At 40.9% G+C, this 19,741-nt stretch overlaps 1 protein-coding gene across 2 annotated transcripts; it reads right to left on the bottom strand.

The window, feature by feature from the left end:
- Nucleotides 1-282: 282 nt before the first annotated feature.
- On the bottom strand, nt 283-18,042 carry ace (angiotensin I converting enzyme (peptidyl-dipeptidase A) 1). 2 transcript variants are annotated; one of them, XM_069155899.1, is made up of 25 exons: nt 17,416-18,042; nt 13,247-13,420; nt 13,056-13,143; nt 11,968-12,111; nt 11,614-11,805; nt 10,690-10,787; nt 10,334-10,503; nt 9,952-10,175; nt 9,642-9,786; nt 8,556-8,654; nt 7,756-7,878; nt 7,458-7,663; nt 6,958-7,094; nt 6,391-6,549; nt 5,706-5,793; nt 5,257-5,400; nt 4,683-4,874; nt 4,142-4,239; nt 3,595-3,767; nt 2,957-3,180; nt 2,732-2,876; nt 2,525-2,623; nt 2,182-2,304; nt 1,641-1,825; nt 283-500 (listed from the first exon to the last, which is right to left on the bottom strand). In XM_069155899.1, the coding sequence occupies exons 1-25, from the start codon at nt 17,647-17,649 to the stop codon at nt 283-285; spliced, it is 3,882 nt and encodes a 1,293-aa protein (XP_069012000.1). In that variant the 5' UTR covers nt 17,650-18,042. The 2 variants fall into 2 exon arrangements, with proteins under 2 accessions (XP_069012000.1, XP_069011998.1); XM_069155897.1 differs by having other exon boundaries at nt 283-476.
- Nucleotides 18,043-19,741: the final 1,699 nt, after the last annotated feature.

Raw genomic sequence — 19,741 nt, 5'->3', positions numbered from 1 at the left:
CTGTTTACACAATGAATGACTTTACATTCATTTGAGACATTTCTTTCCTAAACATTCAAATTTTACAAATAAATTACAAAATTGTAATGTTCATTTGCATAGGCAAAAAAAATAATTAAGAGTCAAAGTGTATACAATAAATATACAAGACTAGATAGGAGGCAGACCAAAAAGCAAATTTGTTCGGAGGTACACAAAAACACTGATGTTCACATTGAGGTTGGTAATGTGCTAGCTACACAAAGTCAGGCCTTACTTCAGCCCTTTAGTAGTCACCGACAGCTAGTCTTTTGTCTTGAGCTCCATCTGGGATGTGGACATTGTAGACTTTTTTGACTTCCTGTTCTTGTAGGCCAATAGGATGGTAGCCACCAAGAGCACCAAGCCAAGGACCAACAGGATCCACTGGCCAGCCATGGCAGCCGAGCTGTCCACATTCATACCAAGGAAATCCACTTTACGAGCCTCAATTTCACCTGCAGGGGAACACATATAAAGTACTGAATAACAAACATGCCGGATGGATTGTTTTTCATTCACATTTATTGACCTGCAGATTCTCCACAAGGGGAGCTGTATATTTATTACAGTGCAATTTTCTGTTGTACATGTTTCAGTGTCGCCACCTACAGTACAATCCAAATAAAAGCTCCTGCGATTTTGACAGCTACCGGTAATGGGTATTACATCTGTTTTTTTCCTCTTTATTTTTAAGTTGAATATTTGTTTGAGTGTGTGTGTTTCTATGAGCGCTTTTGTGGTTTTACATTTTGCATCTCTTGTTGGTTAAAGTAATGGATGAGAATTGACCATCACTGATTATTAAATGAAATTCAGTCTACGGCTGTAAAACACCCAATAATATATATATATATATTTTTTTAAACGATTTAAAAAAAAAAAAAAAAAAAACATTTTATTGTTTTTTTTTGTTTTGTTAAACAGGAAGTCATGTTGGTTTGACTGTGATTTACACAACACATACCAAGATGGAAATTATTTTAATAAAACCAAACTTTAAAGTCTAAATATTCACTCCACAGAACCCAGTGTTTAAATAAATCTCTTCATCCCACCCAAACGTTTCGCACGCTCTGTCTCCACTGTCTGCAAAGTTCAAAGAGGACAGAGGATACACAGCAACACTTAGACTTTTGTTACCTTGGTACAAACCTTTTTTCCCCCCACTTCTTTACACATAATATGGAAAAGTTTTAACAAAAGAATGGTGGCTCAAATATGAAAAAAGAAAAGAGCAATTTTACTACTTTTTGCCTGCTTACTTACAGAGGATATTCCTCTTCCTACCAACAGAATGCGCTCAATGGCATGCGTAAATCTGTAAGATTTCTTATGCTTTTCCTAGCTCTTTCACTCGGTTTCATCAAACTAATCTATACATCCTTTCAGCAGGATCTCATCAGTAAAACAAGGGGAGCAGGAGATAGATTTCACTGAGGTGCAGCAGAGGAGAGGAACTAAATGAATGCCTCTGTGTGAAGACATTGTGCCGTTTCTGTCTCGGAAGGAATTCAAAAATATTTGGCTTTGAGCATGGAAAATTTATTTAAAGTCAATTCCCAGCAAATCCATGCTCAAATGTATCAAATCACGTGAATGCATGAGCGTGTTGAACATACCTGAAGGTTTCCAGTCGTACTCAGGCCATCCGCGAATATCCTTGTTTTTGTTGTTCTCTTCCTCCAGCCATTTAATAAGAGGCTGGAAATACTGCATGAGTGGCTGGGCAGTCATTTTGGACTGACCGGTGATCATGGCCATAGCCTCGGGCCAGGGCTTACTGAAGCCCAGCTTCATCAAATCACTGCAAACAACAACGCATGTTAGCGAGGAGATCAGAGATGAAGATCAATAGCAAGAGTGTGTTACAGAGATACTGACACACGTCTTACATGCATGTTTTCAGTAGCTGCCAACACTAACATATACTATACAAAAACATACTGTATAAACATATTAGTCAAGAACATCATATTATAATTATCTACTAATATTCTATATTGTGTGGTATAATTCTTTTTTTTTTTTTAAGTGGGGGGGCAGGGGACCATTTGACTTTCCATATTTGACATTATAGCGCTATCATCAGCGATGTCGAATGATCTTCTACCCAATGTGTAATGGTCTGACACACTCGTGTGCGTATGTGTGTTTACTGACCCCAGCAGCTTCCCAGCTTCTTTTGATTTGTAGATGTCACAGGTGTGTAGAGGACCCACATGCTTGGCAGCATCACACAGAGCTTTGTGGAACTGAAACTGGACGATGAAGCTAACGAAGTACCTGATTGACGTTCACAAAACGTGTACAATGTTTTAGTGTCAGAAGAACACAGAGAACACAACAAACAAACTGGTACTGTTAAAACCACGAGCACATTATGTTCCCCATCCTATTCATCTCATCTACCCACTGATGATTAGCATGTGTTGAGGCAGTTATCAATCTGTCTGTACTCAAATGTCACTTGTCTTGTTTGTTCTGCAGAATCAGGAGTCTTTACCTGACGTAGGGCACGTTTGCAGGGATGTGGAACTTTGCACCTGGGTCAAAGTCGTCCTCAGTGCGGGTTACAGGTGGACACAGTCCCTGGTACTTCATTCTACCATGCAAAATAAACATACAGTCAATCATTTTTCATAGGTCAGTCACTTACACGTTATTGGTGAACATTGTTCTTGCTAATTGGAAAGCTGCTGGTGAACTTTACCTGAGATTCCACCATTCTTTATTATACTCAGTCTGCGGGATGCGTCCATCAAACACTTTCCACCTCCACTGGTCCATCAGGTAGCCGAAAGGCAGGAAGGCGATCTTATCCAGAGCCATGCTCATCAGGAAGTTGATTTCACTCTCTGGACGAGGGGTCAGAAATGCTGTGTTAGAACACCCCATGCTTTTGCAGAACAACGAAATACTGATGGTCATCACTCACCAGGGTTGTTCTCAACTTTGTCCAGGAGGCCGATGATCTGCAGATGTTTGGGTGTGGACACTGACAGGGCAAGAACATCACCAATGGCCTCGTGGAAGCCAGGGTTAGCCCCGTCGCGGAAGGACACAGGCTGGTCTTTGTATTGCAGGAAGTACTGGACGTGGCCCATCTCGTGGTGCACAGTGATCAGGTCATCCATCGTCACAACAGTGCACTGTTTTATCCTGGAGACACAATCAAAGTGGAACAGAAACTAAAGTTAAAAATGGGTTCCTCATAGTGGAAAACGTTTCCGCAGGTGTCACTTCCCCCTTTTTTTTTTTAATTAATGTAAAGACCAGGACATGCACATTTTTAATAGCTATAAGTCCCTCACAGTGCCTTTCTGATGCTAGTTGTTTGTATGTGCTTTTATGAGCATGGTTAAATTAGTTATCTATCGTATCTCTCTTGCAAAGCAGATCTTAATCTCAGTGACACTATCAAGTTAAATAGTGATCATATAAACATCTGAAACAGAATCTGTTCATGTTTCGGGATTATATTTTAGTAAATCTGCCAGGCCACCTGAGCTCCAATGAAAGTCTATCAATTGGCTCAATTTGGCTCAATGAAAAGCAAGATGAGGTTTATTTAACCTGAAGTCTTTCCGGTTGTAGAAGTCCCATGCAGAGGCGTGACACACCACCTGGCGTCCGTCAGTCGGCTTCTCCAGCATGGATTTATCCCAGAATTCTTTTGGCATTTCCATCAGGCCCAGAGAGGTGAAAAATCTGTCTGATTCCTGAAACATCATGGTGGAGTTCCATTTCTGGATGAGGGAGAAAAAAAAACAAAAAAAAACAGAGTATGTGAAGATGCATGCGGGTATTTATAAACAGTTTTTGCAGTCAATGAGATATTCAACATTTGGAATAATAGATGACGGCAAACGTAAACAAACGAAGGTTGTAAAATTATTTGAGGTAATGTAGGTTTAGGTATTATGTACACTTTGTCAGTTATGGATGTCAGCTGCTTCTACTCAAGACACTGTGTAATTATCCTCATTCTTCTTGAATCTCCACTCAAACCCACTTTTGAGTCTTAATTTTACTAAAACAAAACCTAAAGCTGCAAAGTAACTGAAGCAGGAGTGTGAATTCGATGGCCGTGATGCAACAGCTGGTTTATGCGTTCATTCACCTTTTCTACCATAGCTGGCGTGGCGTCAACCTGTGTGGCATGTGGGTAGGGTATGACCAAATCCATTATGCCGGACCATGTCTGTGCCCACATGTTGCCTAAAAGGACAGAAGACAGCATTCATAATTCATGTTTCTCTAAGTCGAAGAATTTCGGGGGCCAGTCGTCCTCAGCTGTGCCAGTGTTTAAACCAAGTGGGATTTGTGGCGGTTCAAACCCGGACCTCGTGGAACTGTCACACAAAATCTCATGCTTGAGGCCTCTTGAAAGCAAATTAAATCTTGCCTAAATCCAAATGCATCTACAGCCAATGACAGAATATCAATGGGGTATGCTCACATATAAAAGGAGAGTTTTGGCTGTAGTGCAAGAATATTTTGGATTCCATAGTGAAATATAGGATTAAAAGGGGTTTTTGTCCCATGATCTTCACCTCAACTGTGGAAAGCCTGCTATTATCCAAGAAATTCTGAAGGCAGTGTAAAGCCCCGAGTGTTATATTATTCTTGTAAAAAAAAAAATCAAAAAGTTCCTTACTTACCCAGCAAATGAGCAGGAATGGGTCCCTTTAGGTTGATGTACTGGGGTCCATACTTTTTGTACAGAGCCCTTCGGACATAGGCATGTACGTTCTGATAGAGCGGCTCAAGCTCCTTCCACAGACTCTCCAAGTCTTCCTCAAAGGTGGGGGTTTCATACAGGGACCGCCAGAAAGCCCCATTATCAGCGTGTCCTACAGGCAGTAGCAGGAATAAATACGTTCTTCAGTGAGGGGTATTCTAAATCTTTAACATAGACAACGCAGGACTGAGTTTTGTGCAAACATATCTGCAAAGCAAATCTGCTTCTGAAGCAGAAATGGTGAATTTAATTTTTTTAAAAAGTAGGGTCTAGCGAACTACTTCTTTTTTTGTATTGGTTATGACATTGAAAATCACCCACTTTACATTGTTAAGATGGATAAACTGTCAAAACTGGTTATTTGATGACACCACTTTAAACTGACTCCTCAGATTGTGTTTGACAGTCCTGCATCTGCCAAATGAAAGTCTAAAACTACTTTCTGCTGCCCTCCAAGGCCAAACTTTTTACAGCATTTTTTTTTAATGTCATACCATTGAGAGTGGCAGCCTTGTTGGCCAGTTCAACATATCTCTTGTAATCCTGACGAAGTACTTTTCCAGCAGCATCTCTCCATCCTTTCCAGGCAAACAACAGCTCGTCATAATCCCTGGATTCTGCCATGATCTTCTGGAGGTCTGAAACACATTTCTTTTTATTACAAACTTTTGCCACTTCATAATGTGTAACGCAGCAGAGTGTTGCTGATGTCTTTTTTTGTTCGTTTAATACTTAAGGACATACAGACATTACAGTTCTTATATTATTTCATCCTACCTAAATTACATGTATCAGTTACCAAATAATGAAGTAATCAAATACTATTTTATTTGGTAAGAACTTTGCTAATATACTGAATTTGCTTCATTATTCATATTATTTATATTATTTTTTTGGAGCCAAACTCCTCATGTTACAATTAGCATATATTTCATAGTCTTACCTGGATCCAGCGGATGGCACGTCCCATTATCTCTGCAGACCTCAGCCACACTGTACTTGGTCTCCATGTTGGACAGAAGATTGTTGTACTGAAAACATAAAAAGAAATGATGAAGCTTTAGATCCCACTGAAACTATCAGCAATCCCGGGTTGTGATATTTGGTAAACAAATATGCTACATTTCGACTGGTGGCAGAAAGAGGGTGTGAACACGCAAGGAAGACAAGTGACTCTAAAAAGTAAGAGTGCTCAAGACATATACAAATACATAATGACAATAGCTGCAAATACATCCCATGACTACGTGAACCTGAGATGGTTCACGCTAGTTTAATACATGTGCACAGCTCTTGGTGCTGTGTCTCAGCCTTCAGAAAACTACCGTCTGTAAAAATATATAACAAAAACTCTTCCTAATGTGCTCCACGCAAGCAGAAAAAACAGCTCCAAAGCAAACCAAAAATATTAGTCTATATAGTGCCTGCAGTTTATTTGCAATTTTTTTTAAAAGATGGCTTTTTCATCATATTCATATTCATTTGGTTTAACCTCACCAGGCAACACCACAAAAGTTTTCTAATTATGTAATTCATATATTTATAGATTTATTTCCGCCTTTTTTCATTTCTGAACAAACATACGTTTCTTGAGTACATATTGGTAAAACCAAGTATTTCCTTCACACCTCTTCCAGTTGTTCCGAGGTCAGCGCGGCCCTCTCGATGTCGCTGAGTTTTTTGATGATGCGCTTGACTGAGGCATCTTGGAAGTCAGTGGTGTCATACTGACGGGCCCTCTGACCATACTTCAGGGTGTGGCCGGACATCTCCAGGTTCTTCTCAAGCTAGAGAGGAATAATGAATGCTTTTTAAATTGATCTATTTTTACATTAAGTGTCACGAAAGCAAGGCGGATCGATTGATGGATTTATGGATGAATAGACAAGACGACTGCATGGACGGACAGATCGATGGTTGGCCGGAGGGACATGAATGATTAACGAATGGATGAATGGCCATATGTATGGACAGAGATACTCAGATTAAAAGTAATTAGGAGGATTAGTAGACAGAAGCATGCATAGAGGGGTTGATTAGTGACTCATTCACAGTAATAACTTAATTGACAACTCAGATCAAGCAAATAATTTTATTGATTCCTGACTTGATCCACACAGTCAGTACAAGATGCAGCTGATGATATATCTGATGACTGATCAACGTTAAGGTGATCTCCATTGAGTTGGTCTCACCATTGCCTTCTTATTGGCTTCGTTGATGTCGGTGTTGTACTTCCAGGAGGCCTCGGTGTAGGTGTTCCACACCACCTCAGCTGTGCTGTTGTACTCGTCCAGGAACTTCTTTGCATCGAGCTCATCTGTATTCTTGTCTGGGTAAATAAGCAGGATCAAAGTAAGCTGAAATACGGTAGGCGCAATGTAGAGAGGAGCCATGTAGCGAAGTCGAAAAAAATGCTATCAGGTTTTTAGCAAAATTTAGATTTTCTTTTGCAAACACCAGAGGCTTGCATTATTGTAGACATTTGCTTGAAATGTAAAAGAAACTATGCTACACCTTATCCATCCTACACATCCACTATCTCTCATCTCTCATCTCACCTTCTTACTTTGTTATTAAGAATGCAGCTATATGTCTTCTATTTCATACGTGTAGTTCATATTCTGTTTTACTGCCATTTGTTTACCATTAGTTTGGAGAAAAACTCTGTGGCTTGCTCAACATCCTGTCTTACCAATATCCTCAGGGTAGCCCTCGGGGACGGGTGGGACCCAGTCAAAGTCAGGCCACCCTAAGGTCTCGTTCTCATTTTGCTTTTCCAGCCACTTAATGATGGGATCAAAGTATCTCATTAGTGAGCTGGCGTTCAGCTCTTCGGTGCCGATGGCCTCCTGAAGCACAACAGGCCAAGGTTTGGAGGAGCCAGCCTGAAGGACTTTCCTGGAGGAGGAACAGAGACATGATATTACACCTTTACTTTTTTCCATACTCCTGCTCTGTGTCAACAATGAAGGCCCAATCAGGTCACATACTTCATAATGGCCCCTGCTTCTGCAGAGCGGTAGATGTCACACGTGTGCAAAGGACCGGTGTGTTTGGCGGCTTCGCACAATTTTTCATGCAACTGGAACTGCAGGATAAAGCTGACAAAATACCTGCAGGGGAGAGAATTGCATCTTCAGCACACCACTTTTATACTTTTAAAACTCTTCAAAACATTTCACTACATAGAACAAAAAAAAGAACAAAAAAATCATATACAAGCTACACACAAACTTCAAACGCAGGGGACATCAAAAGAAATACACCAATAAGTTTGAATGATATGATGATGACTGATGTAAGCATGCCTTTCAGCAACCACTACAGTCTGTTTTTTCTGTTAAAGTAACTGTCTAACTTTTATTCCACTCCTCCTAAAAGCAACAAGCTGCAGTCGGAGGTTTTTCATACACAGCCCCGGCCCACGAAGGAAGCTTCCTGCTATTGTAGGCTTACTGTATTATTCTAAAACCACAACACAGTACAGCACACAATGACATAATTTCCAGCTCACCAAACTTTCTATCTTATTCATTCTCTTTACTTTAGTCACATTGTTACCCTCATACAGTATGTATGCGTCAGGCTCGTACACGAACATACACACTCGCATTATGAATGAGCAGTAAAAAGTCATTTTCTGTATTTTATGGAATTTAAAACCCGAAGCCGTCATGTCTTTGTGAGACTACAGTGTTATTCAAAAAGCTAGAAAATCACTATGACACTTAAATATCAATTATTCAGGCACAGTGTTTAACACAGTGGTGATAGTGGAACATGATGCTACCTGATGTATGGCGTGTTTCCAGGGATGTGGTATTTCGCCCCGGCGTCAAAGTGCTCATCTGTACGCCTGGTGGGCGGGCAGATGCCTTGATATTTATTTCTGTGAGAAGAAATAAGAGACAGATGAATTTAGAATAAACTGGCATGGGACACATAAAGACATGAGGACTGGCAAGTTATTTTTATTTGTTACATTTCATGTTTTCATTCAGTGTCATGTGCGCTTGTGTTCCAGCAACACCTCACATCACACAAACACACTTAAGTTTGTCAGCCAATACAACCACAGTCTGTTTTGGCTCAGTGTCACCTGGTGTGAAGGCAGTATGAAGTAACATTGACTGAATATATCTTTAGAGTGAGTACAATCTATATTTTGATTATGACACTATTAAATGACAATTTCAAATATGTCACTCAGTAATGAACTTACTGAATCTACAGCCCCCCGTTTGCTTTGCAGAGATTTATAGCAGGTTTTGACAACTTAGTTTTTGCTAGTGATTTTCTTCATTCTCACCACGTCCGTCGTGTTTGTTTTTGGCTGCAAGAAGTGTCTGTTTTTGGCCAAACGGCGGGAAAAAACAACCTGTAACCTGCTCAGCACTAAACAGCAGACAGACACGGTGTGTGACGAGCTGCTGAACATAGCTGAGCAGTAGCATCATATTTACAGTACAGAAATGAGTGGTATTGATCATCTCATCTTCAAATATTTCCCAAGCATGTCAACTATGGTGAAATATGTAAAAAAAAAAAAAAAAATCATGTAAAACCTTTAGAACAAACTAAAATTAACCTAAACAATGTGAAATAGTACTTTATTAAAGAGAAAGATGTATTGTGTTGAACAGATGTCAACTGAAGCAATGTCCCGTTTCATAATACCATCTCACACCTCATCAAGCTCAACAGCCAAGTACTAACAAACAACACGGCAAGAATATGATCAAATTCAACCAAACTGCTGAAACTCAGACGGAAACAACAGTGACTCGCTATCGCCTCTTAATGTACACAGTGTTATTACAAGATGGCCTTAAACTTTACATATTGCATCTTTAACTTGAAATATCTTTGCTCCTACCTGAGGTACCACCAGTCAGAGTTGTATCGCTCTGGAGGGGTGCGTCCACTAAACACGCCCCATCTCCAGAGGTCAATGAGGTAGCCAAAGGGAAGGAAGGCTATCTTCTCCAGAGCCATCTTCAACAAGTAGTTGGTATCAGTTTCTGGAGAAACACAAAGTGGCATTTATCTTTTTTAAACATTTTGCAAAGAGTAAGATATCCAAGAATTCATGTCAATTGTCTAATGTTGTCAAATCATCCACATCTGGTCTGTGGGACGGTATTATAAGGTTTGGATATTATTCATTTTTGTGTTATTGTCAGTACCAGGGTCAGAGGTCACAGTTTCCAGCAGATTAATGGTTTGCAGATGCTTGGGTGTGGAAACAGAAAGAGACAGAACATCGCCAATAGCCTCATGAAAACCAGGGTTGGCTCCACGGCGGTAGCCAACAGGCTGGTCCTGGTACTGCAGGTAATACTGGACATGCCCCATCTCGTGGTGTACGGTGAAGAGCTGTTCCATCGTCACTGTGGTGCACTGCTTAATCCTAGCGGATGTGACACATGAAATGGTTAATGATCTTGTGTGATCAGGTTTTATTCTCAATAACAATATATCAATCATCAGTGTTTAGCTTGTAAGTTAAAGGAAGTGGAACTAGAGGTAATAAAAAAAAATCCTTGCAACTAAACGAACTGATGTTACCTGAAGTCTTTGCGGTTGTAAAAGTCCCAGGCAGACGCATGGCACACCACCTCTCGACCTTCAGGCTTAACCAACATGGATCCTTCCCAGAACTCTTCAGGCATCTCCTCTAAACCCAGAGAGGTGAAGAACTCTTCAGCCACACGAAACATGTGAGTGGCATTGTAGCCCTGGGAAGAGGATACAATCCCACAAGTCACAATTCATCCTAGCTGACAAAATTAGGATGAAATGTTTAAAAGATCTCTAATGTTAAGTGGCATTTTTTTCCATTGGTGAGGTCACCTACAGAATGATTTTTTTTTCTCCTCCATGCAATCTCATCCAGTTGCATACATTTTTCCCTTCACACTTACTTGTCTCAACATTTCAACGGTCACGTCGATGTTGGGTTTGTCAGGAAATGGGATCATCATACCATAAATGTTGTTCCAGGTCTGGGCCCACATATTTCCTGAGGGTGAGGAAGAAAACACTTTTAAGCAGCAATCCTGACTTGTTATGTGATACCCTTCTCACAGGCGCTGAAGGAAATGCCTACACGCAACATGTTCATTCACAGCGATGACATAAGAACACAAAACTACTAGCCTGCATCTTAAATAGTACGTGCTCGTTTTGTCTCTGGCATATGTGATTACATGCCACATGGTTAAATAGTGACTGATAATGTTAGAGACTCCACACGTTTTTTTAAATTTTTTTTATTGGAAGTTGATGGGGCTGAACCATATGTTTGACTTTTCTAAAAAGCAAAAAGTGAGTCAAGATTCAGTAAAATACTCTTGAACCCTTTACTTAATCATATTAGAGATTTGAAACATACATTATATATATCTATATTTAACGTAGGCGCATGTTAAACTAACAAAGTGAAGGTGATGTTTAGCTGAGGACAAATAGTACAATATTCAGAGAAATAACACTCATTTCCTATTGCCAACAGTGCAACAATCCATATTTAGTGGAGTTTCTTTTTCTAGAAAACAAGAAAAAAAACTAATAAAGAGACATGATTGTTGTCCTCAGCATACACCAAAATACATCCATGCGTTTCTTGCATGTAAGTATTTTAATGTAACTATTCAACTTTACAGTAAACTTGTAAAGGATGAAAATAAATAAAGCGGGGGAAAATTAAAACTTCTCTCTCTTTAAAAAAAAAAAAGAAAAAAAAAAAGAAAGAGCACCCCCACACCCAATGATTAAAGGGCAGTTGTACATTTCTTATTTTATACATGCATTTGTAGCTGTTGTCAGTAATAATATACGCATGTTACCTAAAAGGTGGGCAGGGATGGGTCCTTTAAGGTTGATGTACTTGGAGCCGTACTGCTTGTAGAGCTGGCGGCGCACAAAGGCATGCAGGTTCAGGTAGAGTGGCTCAATGGTCCTGTAGAGTTTGTCTATATCCTGCTCGAAGGTTTCAGACTCGTACCAAGAGCGCCACTCATGCCCAGTGTCTTCAAAGCCTAAATAGGACAACAATGTTAATTTGCCGTCTTTCCGTTTCACCTTCCTTCATCAGTCATTTCTCCTCCTTTTGTCGTCTTGTACTTCATTCACACAAAATTGAATTTGTAGCATTATAAATCTCTTGCTCTCAGTATCAAAGGTCAAGAGGAAGTACTTACCATCAGCTCGAGAGGCTTTGTTGCTGAGCTCCACAAACTGGGGATAGTACTCCTTCAGAGGTACACCTGATGCATTGTGCCAGCCCTCCCAGGCGTACAGCAGCTTCTTGTAGCTCCTGGAGTTGGCCATAATATTGGTGAGCTCTTCAAAATATAAGAAAATCCAAACACACACTCAGTCATAAAGTTTTAGAAATAAACAGGGAGGCTGACCTGATCTGGTGTCCTAAATAAACATACAACTCAAAAGCATAAGCTGCGAGTTTTCCTAAAACAATCATGACGTATTGGTTTTTAGATGACTTCATGCTCCTTGTGTTCTCTTGGCAGGAAAAGAACAGACACATTATCCAGGAGATTAGCTTGGAGTTATGAAGAGAATCACTTAAAACAACATTCACCTCCAAAGTGGCAGATATAGGAAAGGAAAGTGAAAAAAGGTGAAAGTTGAAGACCACAGACCAGAGTTGAACTGGTGGAAAAAGACAATGATGTTTGTTATTGTAATGACAGGAGTGTTTTTCTGTAACGGGATGTGCCATATACTTCCAGTAACCCTGTTATCATCGTGGAGTGTTTCCATGAATAAAAAAACCAATAATCATTAAGGGGAGTACACCTTAACAACAGCAATGAGCTTTTTTATTTGTACGAGCAATAACGTCAAGTAGAAGTGCTTGTTTTTGCCCTCTTGTTGTAATGTATGTGTTGGCAGGCGTTATTCTTTAGGCAGTTGTTGCTGTCACAGCACAAAGCACCATTGTTCACAATAAATGGCAGTAGCGTTAAAAGCTACTAAAATGTTATTTCGCCAGCTTTTTACTCAACACTCATGGACACATCCGTAACACTTCCTTTGGAGACCTCTCTGAAGTCATTTTTTTCCATCCTGTTACTTCCAGGAGCCAATAAGATCTTAACCACTTAAGTGTTTTTCTTCCTAGACTTCCCCTTCCACATTGTTGTTTGTTACGTATTCTCCAACACTGCTACGCTCCCGGTTCTTTCAAGGAACTCTAAAGTATTTAGTATCGTATGATTTATGCATCTTGACCTTCAAACTGAGCATTTTATTTGAGGCTACTCACCAGGTTCCAGGCTCCAGCTTACATTTGGCTCTGGGTGCACTTTAGCTGTTGAATAAATGTTGTCCATGGTGCTGAGAATGGTGTTATACTGCAGACAAGAAAAAAAAACAATTTAAGATTATTCATGTTCAAAAATGTGGTTACTGACTCACAGTGAATTTTCCATTGCACAATATGAGAGAGAAACAAACCTTCTCTCTTTCTTCCTGGGGAAGGTTTGCAGCACCCAGTATCTTAATCTTTTCCATCAGTTTCTTGTCTTCCGGGTTCGTGAGATAGTTGCTGAGAAACTCTGGAGAGAAGACCTGCTTAGCCTTCATCCCCCAGGCTTCAGAGAAGGCCTGCTCTTCAAGAGATGCCTGTACCTAGAGACAAGAGGAGGCAGAAGTGAATGCCAATGACTTATTGTCTGCAGTTCAGCAATTACAAGAAACAAAGATCTGAAATTGAAAGACCTGCCATGGGGCAAAAATAAACATGCAGCACGAGTCATTTCACTTTTCAGGAGTTGTTCCACTTTGTCCACAATGACCAGAGCATGTTGTTAACCTGCGTAGCCAGCCATTAGTTTTCAAATATTGATGTGTGTCAGGAGTAGAAAGTGGGCAGCGAGGAGAGAACTGGGACATGCTGGACACCTTTGTTCAGTAATGTGTGAGGAACAACATGCAGCTTAAAGGCTAAAAGAGGGAAGCAAGAAATGATTCATACAGTGAAATGATATGGTCCCACAGGGGTGGACTCTTTGGTATCAGTCTGGTGCCATCTTTTTTTTGTCAGTGTTTTCGCACAGTGACCCTCACGCTGCCAGCAAATCAATGTTTAATCAGTGGAAAACTCTCTAAATCTTAAAGATGGTTTTGGTACAAATTTGACACATTTATGGTCATCAGAGGATGAGTATTCAGTGATTCCTCTACATTTTAACCCAACACCCTCTGTGGGTTGGACTGTATGGCTCAGAGTAAAATGTCAAGAGTTGGATGGATTGTCATGATCTTTGTGAGCTTTGGTGACTTTTGATCAAGTGCCATTATCACATCTATTTTTCCAGTACTTGTCTTTACCCAGATAACAATCTGGTTTTCTTACCTTCTACTGACCAAGTCTATCAGCTAGAATACCTGTGTCTTCACGTGACATAATATATGTTCCTTGACAGCTATTACACCACACATTCCCTCCCTTGTATTAAGAAAGGACAGCAACTCTCGCTCAAAGTGAAGCAAGGCAAGGACATTTTGTGTAGCACAACAATACAAAGAGTTTTAAATAAAACATCAAAGGGATTCAGACAAAAGATGAAACTACAATAGAACAAAAGAAAAAAAGCACTAAGACTTGAATAGAAAACAGTAATATATACTTCATCTACATAAACAAAACAGTAAAAGTTACAGTGCAATGTAACAAATTATAAAGTATCTGATGGAATAAAAGGTAAACATGGTCATCAAACTTAATCTGAAAGAACCAGGAGTTGCCGCAGTAGTGTGGATGGTTCATAATGTAGTGGCGTATCAGAAATGTATTTTGGCCCCAAACCATTCAGTGCTCTATAAACCAACAGCAGAAACCAACTCTATGACAGGCAGGAAGCCCGTGTAAAGATCCGAGAACTGGACTGATATAATCCACTTTCTTATTCTTGGTGAGGACTCCTCAAGCAGCAGCGCTCTGAATCAGCTGCAGCAGTCTGATTATTTTTTTGATTCCTCTTGTCCTTGGCAGAGGAAGTAGATGGGTAACGCAGGAAGAAAAATACGTTTTAGGAGAAGATTTTTATTCCTGACATGTTCTGGCAAAGTCCATCTGCCTTAACAAGATGTCTGCAGTCCCAAATTCAAGGCTAAAGTATATATTTCTTAAGTGCATTTGTCACCCAAGCAAACGCGCTCACCTTTGGCACCAATGAATCTTAAGAGCTTTTCTTTATGGCACTCATGGGCAGAGGCGTTCTCAGTATATAATGACAGTGCTGGAAGAATGGAGTCAAGGCTGCTGTTAAACACTGGATGGCGAGTACATGTGTTGAACATTGATTGGCTCTTATTCAAAATGATAAACCACAGCTGTAGTGGTAAATAGCACTACACAAACCCTTGACTTTTTTTTATTTTTCCTAATAAAAAGAATGCATTAAGGTGCTGCAACACTTTTTCCATGCGTCAAGCAATCACTGGAAAACAAGCCAACTCAGTCACACTTGGGAAAAACACAAAATATCTGCACATACATACATACTTGCATAAACAAAGAGCTATGAGTTATTCAAAGGTCACTATTTGTGCAACACATCCTGATTAAAACTGACAGAGGAGTAGCTTCTTTCCACTAATGTTTTCATTGAAGCTTCTTGTCTGTCTCTCTCCCAGCCTTTACTAAAATAACAGGCTGCAGCAGAAGAACTCTGGTGACAGTCAGTTGAAGCATTAACTCTGACCTTTGTGCTCGTCCTCTCAATCAGTCTTTTTCTCAATAGTTTTTTCCAGCCTGCCTACACCCATCCAGCCAAACAGATAATCACATTCACAACCACAGAAACAAAATAAAGATAGGGGCGAAACGCCTTTTTGCTGATTTACTTTCCATCAAGGTCCTTCTGTGACAGTAACACTAACTTCACCATTAACAGATCTTCTTCCATAACCTGTGTGTGCACAAATTTGATCTGGACTTACATTCAATTGTTCTTTCCATCACGAGCCAACCCATTATACTCTCGAGTTTTCAAGTTAATTACCGGAAAGTTAGGGTTCAAATTATTTTAAAATATGTGCATCTAAAAATGAAACCTCTCCACAGTGTGTGCAGTTCTTAAACTCAAACACATTCAAGTTGCGTGAAAAACTGGTAATATGCAATGATATTAATGACTACGCCTCAGGTCTGATTGTGGTACATTAAGGCAGCTGCGGTTTCATTCTGGGTTTCAAAGGGCGTCATTCATTAATATCTGCTGCTATCAGTTTCTATTCTGCACAATTCTAAAGTCCGCAAACTGATTCCGTTTGATCCTCTACGTGTCCGACATGAATCACATTTGCACCGAAACCAAATCCCCCTCACCTCTGAGGCTGCGTGAACGGGCCGAGGAGAAAATGTGTCTATGGGTTTGGATTTGCCAGTTTGCGTCCTATGGATGAGCGGTATTTACAAGCTGTACTTTAATGGGTCCTCCACTCCTGACTTCAATGTAATGGACTCATAGTGCAGCAGAATGCCGACATCACAACATTTCTCTGTCATCCCGAGTTGCCCCCTCCACCCCTCTGGGCTGCCAGATCAGATGGAGCTCAGCGCTCCGATTCACTTTGATCCCATCTTTGAACTGTTCAGGACAGAGCTACAAGGCTGCTCATCTTTCACCTTACATCCCAGAAACATTCTGTACAGCACAACACATTCTGCAGCCTGACCTTGCAGAGCGCAGGCCACTTCTACACCTGTTCAGTGTGTGAAGAGACCAGTGTTCAAAGTCCTGCTTAGTGGACTGAAGTCCTGTTGTGACAGCTGCTCGAGCACGCAAATTTGAAAAAACAAAAAGAGAAAAAATCCAAAGGTTTTCTCCCCTGAGTGTGTCACAAGGGCGACTTGCTTTCATGCGCTCGTGGTAAACTTGTATTGCAGACACGTATCCGTGAATATGTGTGTGTGACTCTTGTGCCTGAAGACTGGAAAACACACACCTCTGCAGTTTTACACTCTGCCGTCTGGTTGTACTTTTCCTCTGCTCTCTTGCTTTCTCCCTTGTCTTCATTATTTATGCAAATGTATGTCAGACATGTGGTGATATGCAACTGCAAAACCATCTGTTTTTAATGCCTCACAGCTTGCCTATGAGAAAACGCATTGTGAAGCTGCTGCAAAGAGGCATTTCATTTCAAATATTGCCACAGTGGATCATAAAGAGTGCTAGCGTGTGTAAAACTGCATTCTGTAGCGGGTGCTTCCATCAGGAGAAATTGTTTGAGGCAGAAAATATCATAAAATACACAATTTAACAAAACGCCAAAATAAAAGCATCCAAGACCCCCTAGAAATGTATTCAAAAATTAAAGACGTTCACACCGCAGGCTCTCAGATCTGATTTATATTTCCAGTAACACTCAAGCAGAGTTGGCTGCGTTGGGAGGAAACTGAGCATGTAATTCTGGAGAGAGATGAATAGTAGTATCTTCAAGTCAAGCAGAGCTAAGCTCCACAGAAACCCTCGACCATGCATGCATTTGTGGTGACGAGATGCAAGTGCTGGCGAGCGCTGAGCTGAACTGGACAATTTACTCTAACACCAGCACAAGAGGAAAGATTTGGCAAAGAAGTCCATCTCTAAGCTCAAGACCTCCAGGAGTTGTCCTACCTGAAGCTTGGAGTTGTGGTCCGTTATGTTGGTGTTGTAGTTCCAGCTGGCAGAGACGCTGTCGAATAACACCACCTCAGCAGTGTGGTTGTAGTCACTGAGGAACCTTAATGCATCATTGGTGGTGTTTGTATATGTCCCTGGCTGCCAGCTTGCTGGCAGAGCCTCAGAGAGCCCGAGGACTGGCAGCAGCAGCAGCAGCACTGACCATAACCTGTGCACACTGGGACCCATGGCGAGCTCCCACCAAGGAGAGAGTGGAAGAAAAATCTGTAAAGCTGAATAGTTGGGTGGAAGTGCTAAAAATACACTTGCTCCACTGAAGTGAGAGTACACCTTCCCCCTGAAGCTGTTGTCTCATCCACTCCCTCACTGCTTCCTTCTTATAACCTCCCAGCCTGGCTACTGGTGAAATGCACAGGAGCCAAAGCGAGCCTCTTTTTAAGTGCCAGTGTAAGCCAGCCCACACTTCTCCGCAGCCTTCCCCCTCACCACTTTACAGAACTGGACATATTTCTCCACCAATTCCCTTCCTCCGTCCTATCGCCTATCCCTGTCCTCTTTTTTCTGTTTACCAGCCTGTCAGGATGTCTGACATTATCTCTGATCAGAACCACGTTCCTATAACAGTGAGAGCCAAGAGATAAAATATGACACACCGATTGCCTGATCCGCCTGCCTGCCTGCAGAGAGGTGGCTCCTCAATACCCAGCAGTGGAGTCTGGGAGGGACTCCACATGCTTTGCTCTCAGTTCCCTCCTTCGGCTTAGTGACAGCAGGAGGAGGAGGGAGTTAAAGACAGGGGGAACGAAAGAGAGAGGGGATAGGGGAATGGCGGTGAGGGGGGTGGTAACAGGATTCAAGGCAGAGTTGAAAAGGCTCAGTGAGATTAGCAGAAAACGTGATATAGAGACACTAAACAGTGACAGGGGCTCACCTTGAATCGTGTCTTTTGTACATAACCTGATCTTCATAGAGCAGCTTTCTCGTTCCAATCAGAGAAAAGAAAATGTGCATCGAGCTCTAACGGAGACCGTGCATTTCTCTCTTGGTAAGAACGCTAGTGATTCCTACACCAAATTTACAAGGGTTCCCATCAGTGATCAAAGGGGATGTCATTTGGGTTGACTGCAAAGACAGTTGACAGGTCTTTTTTTTAAGAACGAGGAGGTTCACAGCTGTCAAGCAGTGAAGGGATTTCAAACCGTCCTCATTTCTGACATCTTTACAGTGAAATTATTATTTGTTTTTTATAAAGCGCATACAAAGACTCACTTTCCTGCAGTACGTGACAAGTCTTATACCACTGGTTGCTGTACAACAACTTTCACACGTTCAGATTTGTGCAGGAGGATTCATTCAAGTGAAAAGGGGAAAATCATTGTTTTTGTTCCCCTGGAATAAGAAACGTGTGCACTTTCTTGCTGTGACTACCGAGTAAACCAAACAAATCCACCGAGTCGCTCCTAACCACAAACTGATCTGTTATGCCATCTCAAGAAAGAGTAATTTGGATGCGTTTACAGCATGCACAACATTCAGTGCACATTTAACAAAGGAATATTACATAATTTACTGTATGTGCATAACTTGTTGTCATGCAGTGTTTAAAGAAAGACACAAATGGTATTTCTGGCATCCTTAAAAACCTGCATTAAGTGTTTCTGTGATGACTTGAGGTGAGCAGAAACAAGCTGCCAAAAATGGCTGAACGTCCTTCGGGAAAATGACAAAGTAATGAGAGATGTTTTGGTATTTTTGCCTTTGTTAGCTGACAGGAAACTGGAAAAAACTGCTCATTTGGATGATAAGTCTCTTTGGGTTATCACCAAAGGTGACCCCTTTCTCAATAAATGTAATCATTTGATCCATATGCAAAGTTGTCATTCCCTATTCTTCAGTGTTGTATCCCACAGATAGCTCCAACTCTGCTGCATTTATTCTCCTTACCTCTGCAGAGCTGTAGAGTTGTGTGCAGCCATGTGACCCAGTTTATTACACCAGCAGGTGTATTCATTGCAACAAACATGTCACAGCTTAAGCACAAACTTAATGGTGCTGTTAAAAGCTTGATTACCTTATCGTCACTTTTACTCTCCATTCTCCTTTATGATGCCATGTTTATACATTATTGAAATCCATCAGCTGCTTTTCTGCTGCCCACCAGCTGGTCATTCACCTGACTGGGAACTTTGTTACACTTTAAACAAGAATTTAAGGCATTTGACAAGTTCCTTTTTCTTGGCAGTTGCTACAAACCTTTTCCTTAAATGACACCAAATTTGATGTTTCTCAATATACCATTAAATTGTATCTATTATTTTAT

Source organism: Embiotoca jacksoni, unplaced genomic scaffold, assembly GCF_022577435.1.
Source record: "Embiotoca jacksoni isolate LCO1_2020_lvr unplaced genomic scaffold, fEmbJac1.0.p SCAF_20, whole genome shotgun sequence".
Taxonomy (NCBI): domain Eukaryota; kingdom Metazoa; phylum Chordata; class Actinopteri; family Embiotocidae; genus Embiotoca; species Embiotoca jacksoni.
Note: the sequence above shows the minus strand (reverse complement) of the source record. Positions and strands in the feature narration are given on the sequence as shown.

Bases quoted from the DNA above. Each gene is read 5' to 3' on its own strand.
- ace (XM_069155899.1), bottom strand. From the start codon at position 17,649: ATGGGTCCCAGTGTGCACAGGTTATGGTCAGTGCTGCTGCTGCTGCTG. The intron at 4,240-4,682 runs GTAAGTAAGGAA...CTGTCCTTTTAG, and splicing joins CATTCCTGCTCATTTGCTGG to GCAACATGTGGGCACAGACA. The intron at 2,877-2,956 runs GTGAGTGATGAC...CCCCTCGTCCAG, and splicing joins CAAAGTTGAGAACAACCCTG to AGAGTGAAATCAACTTCCTG.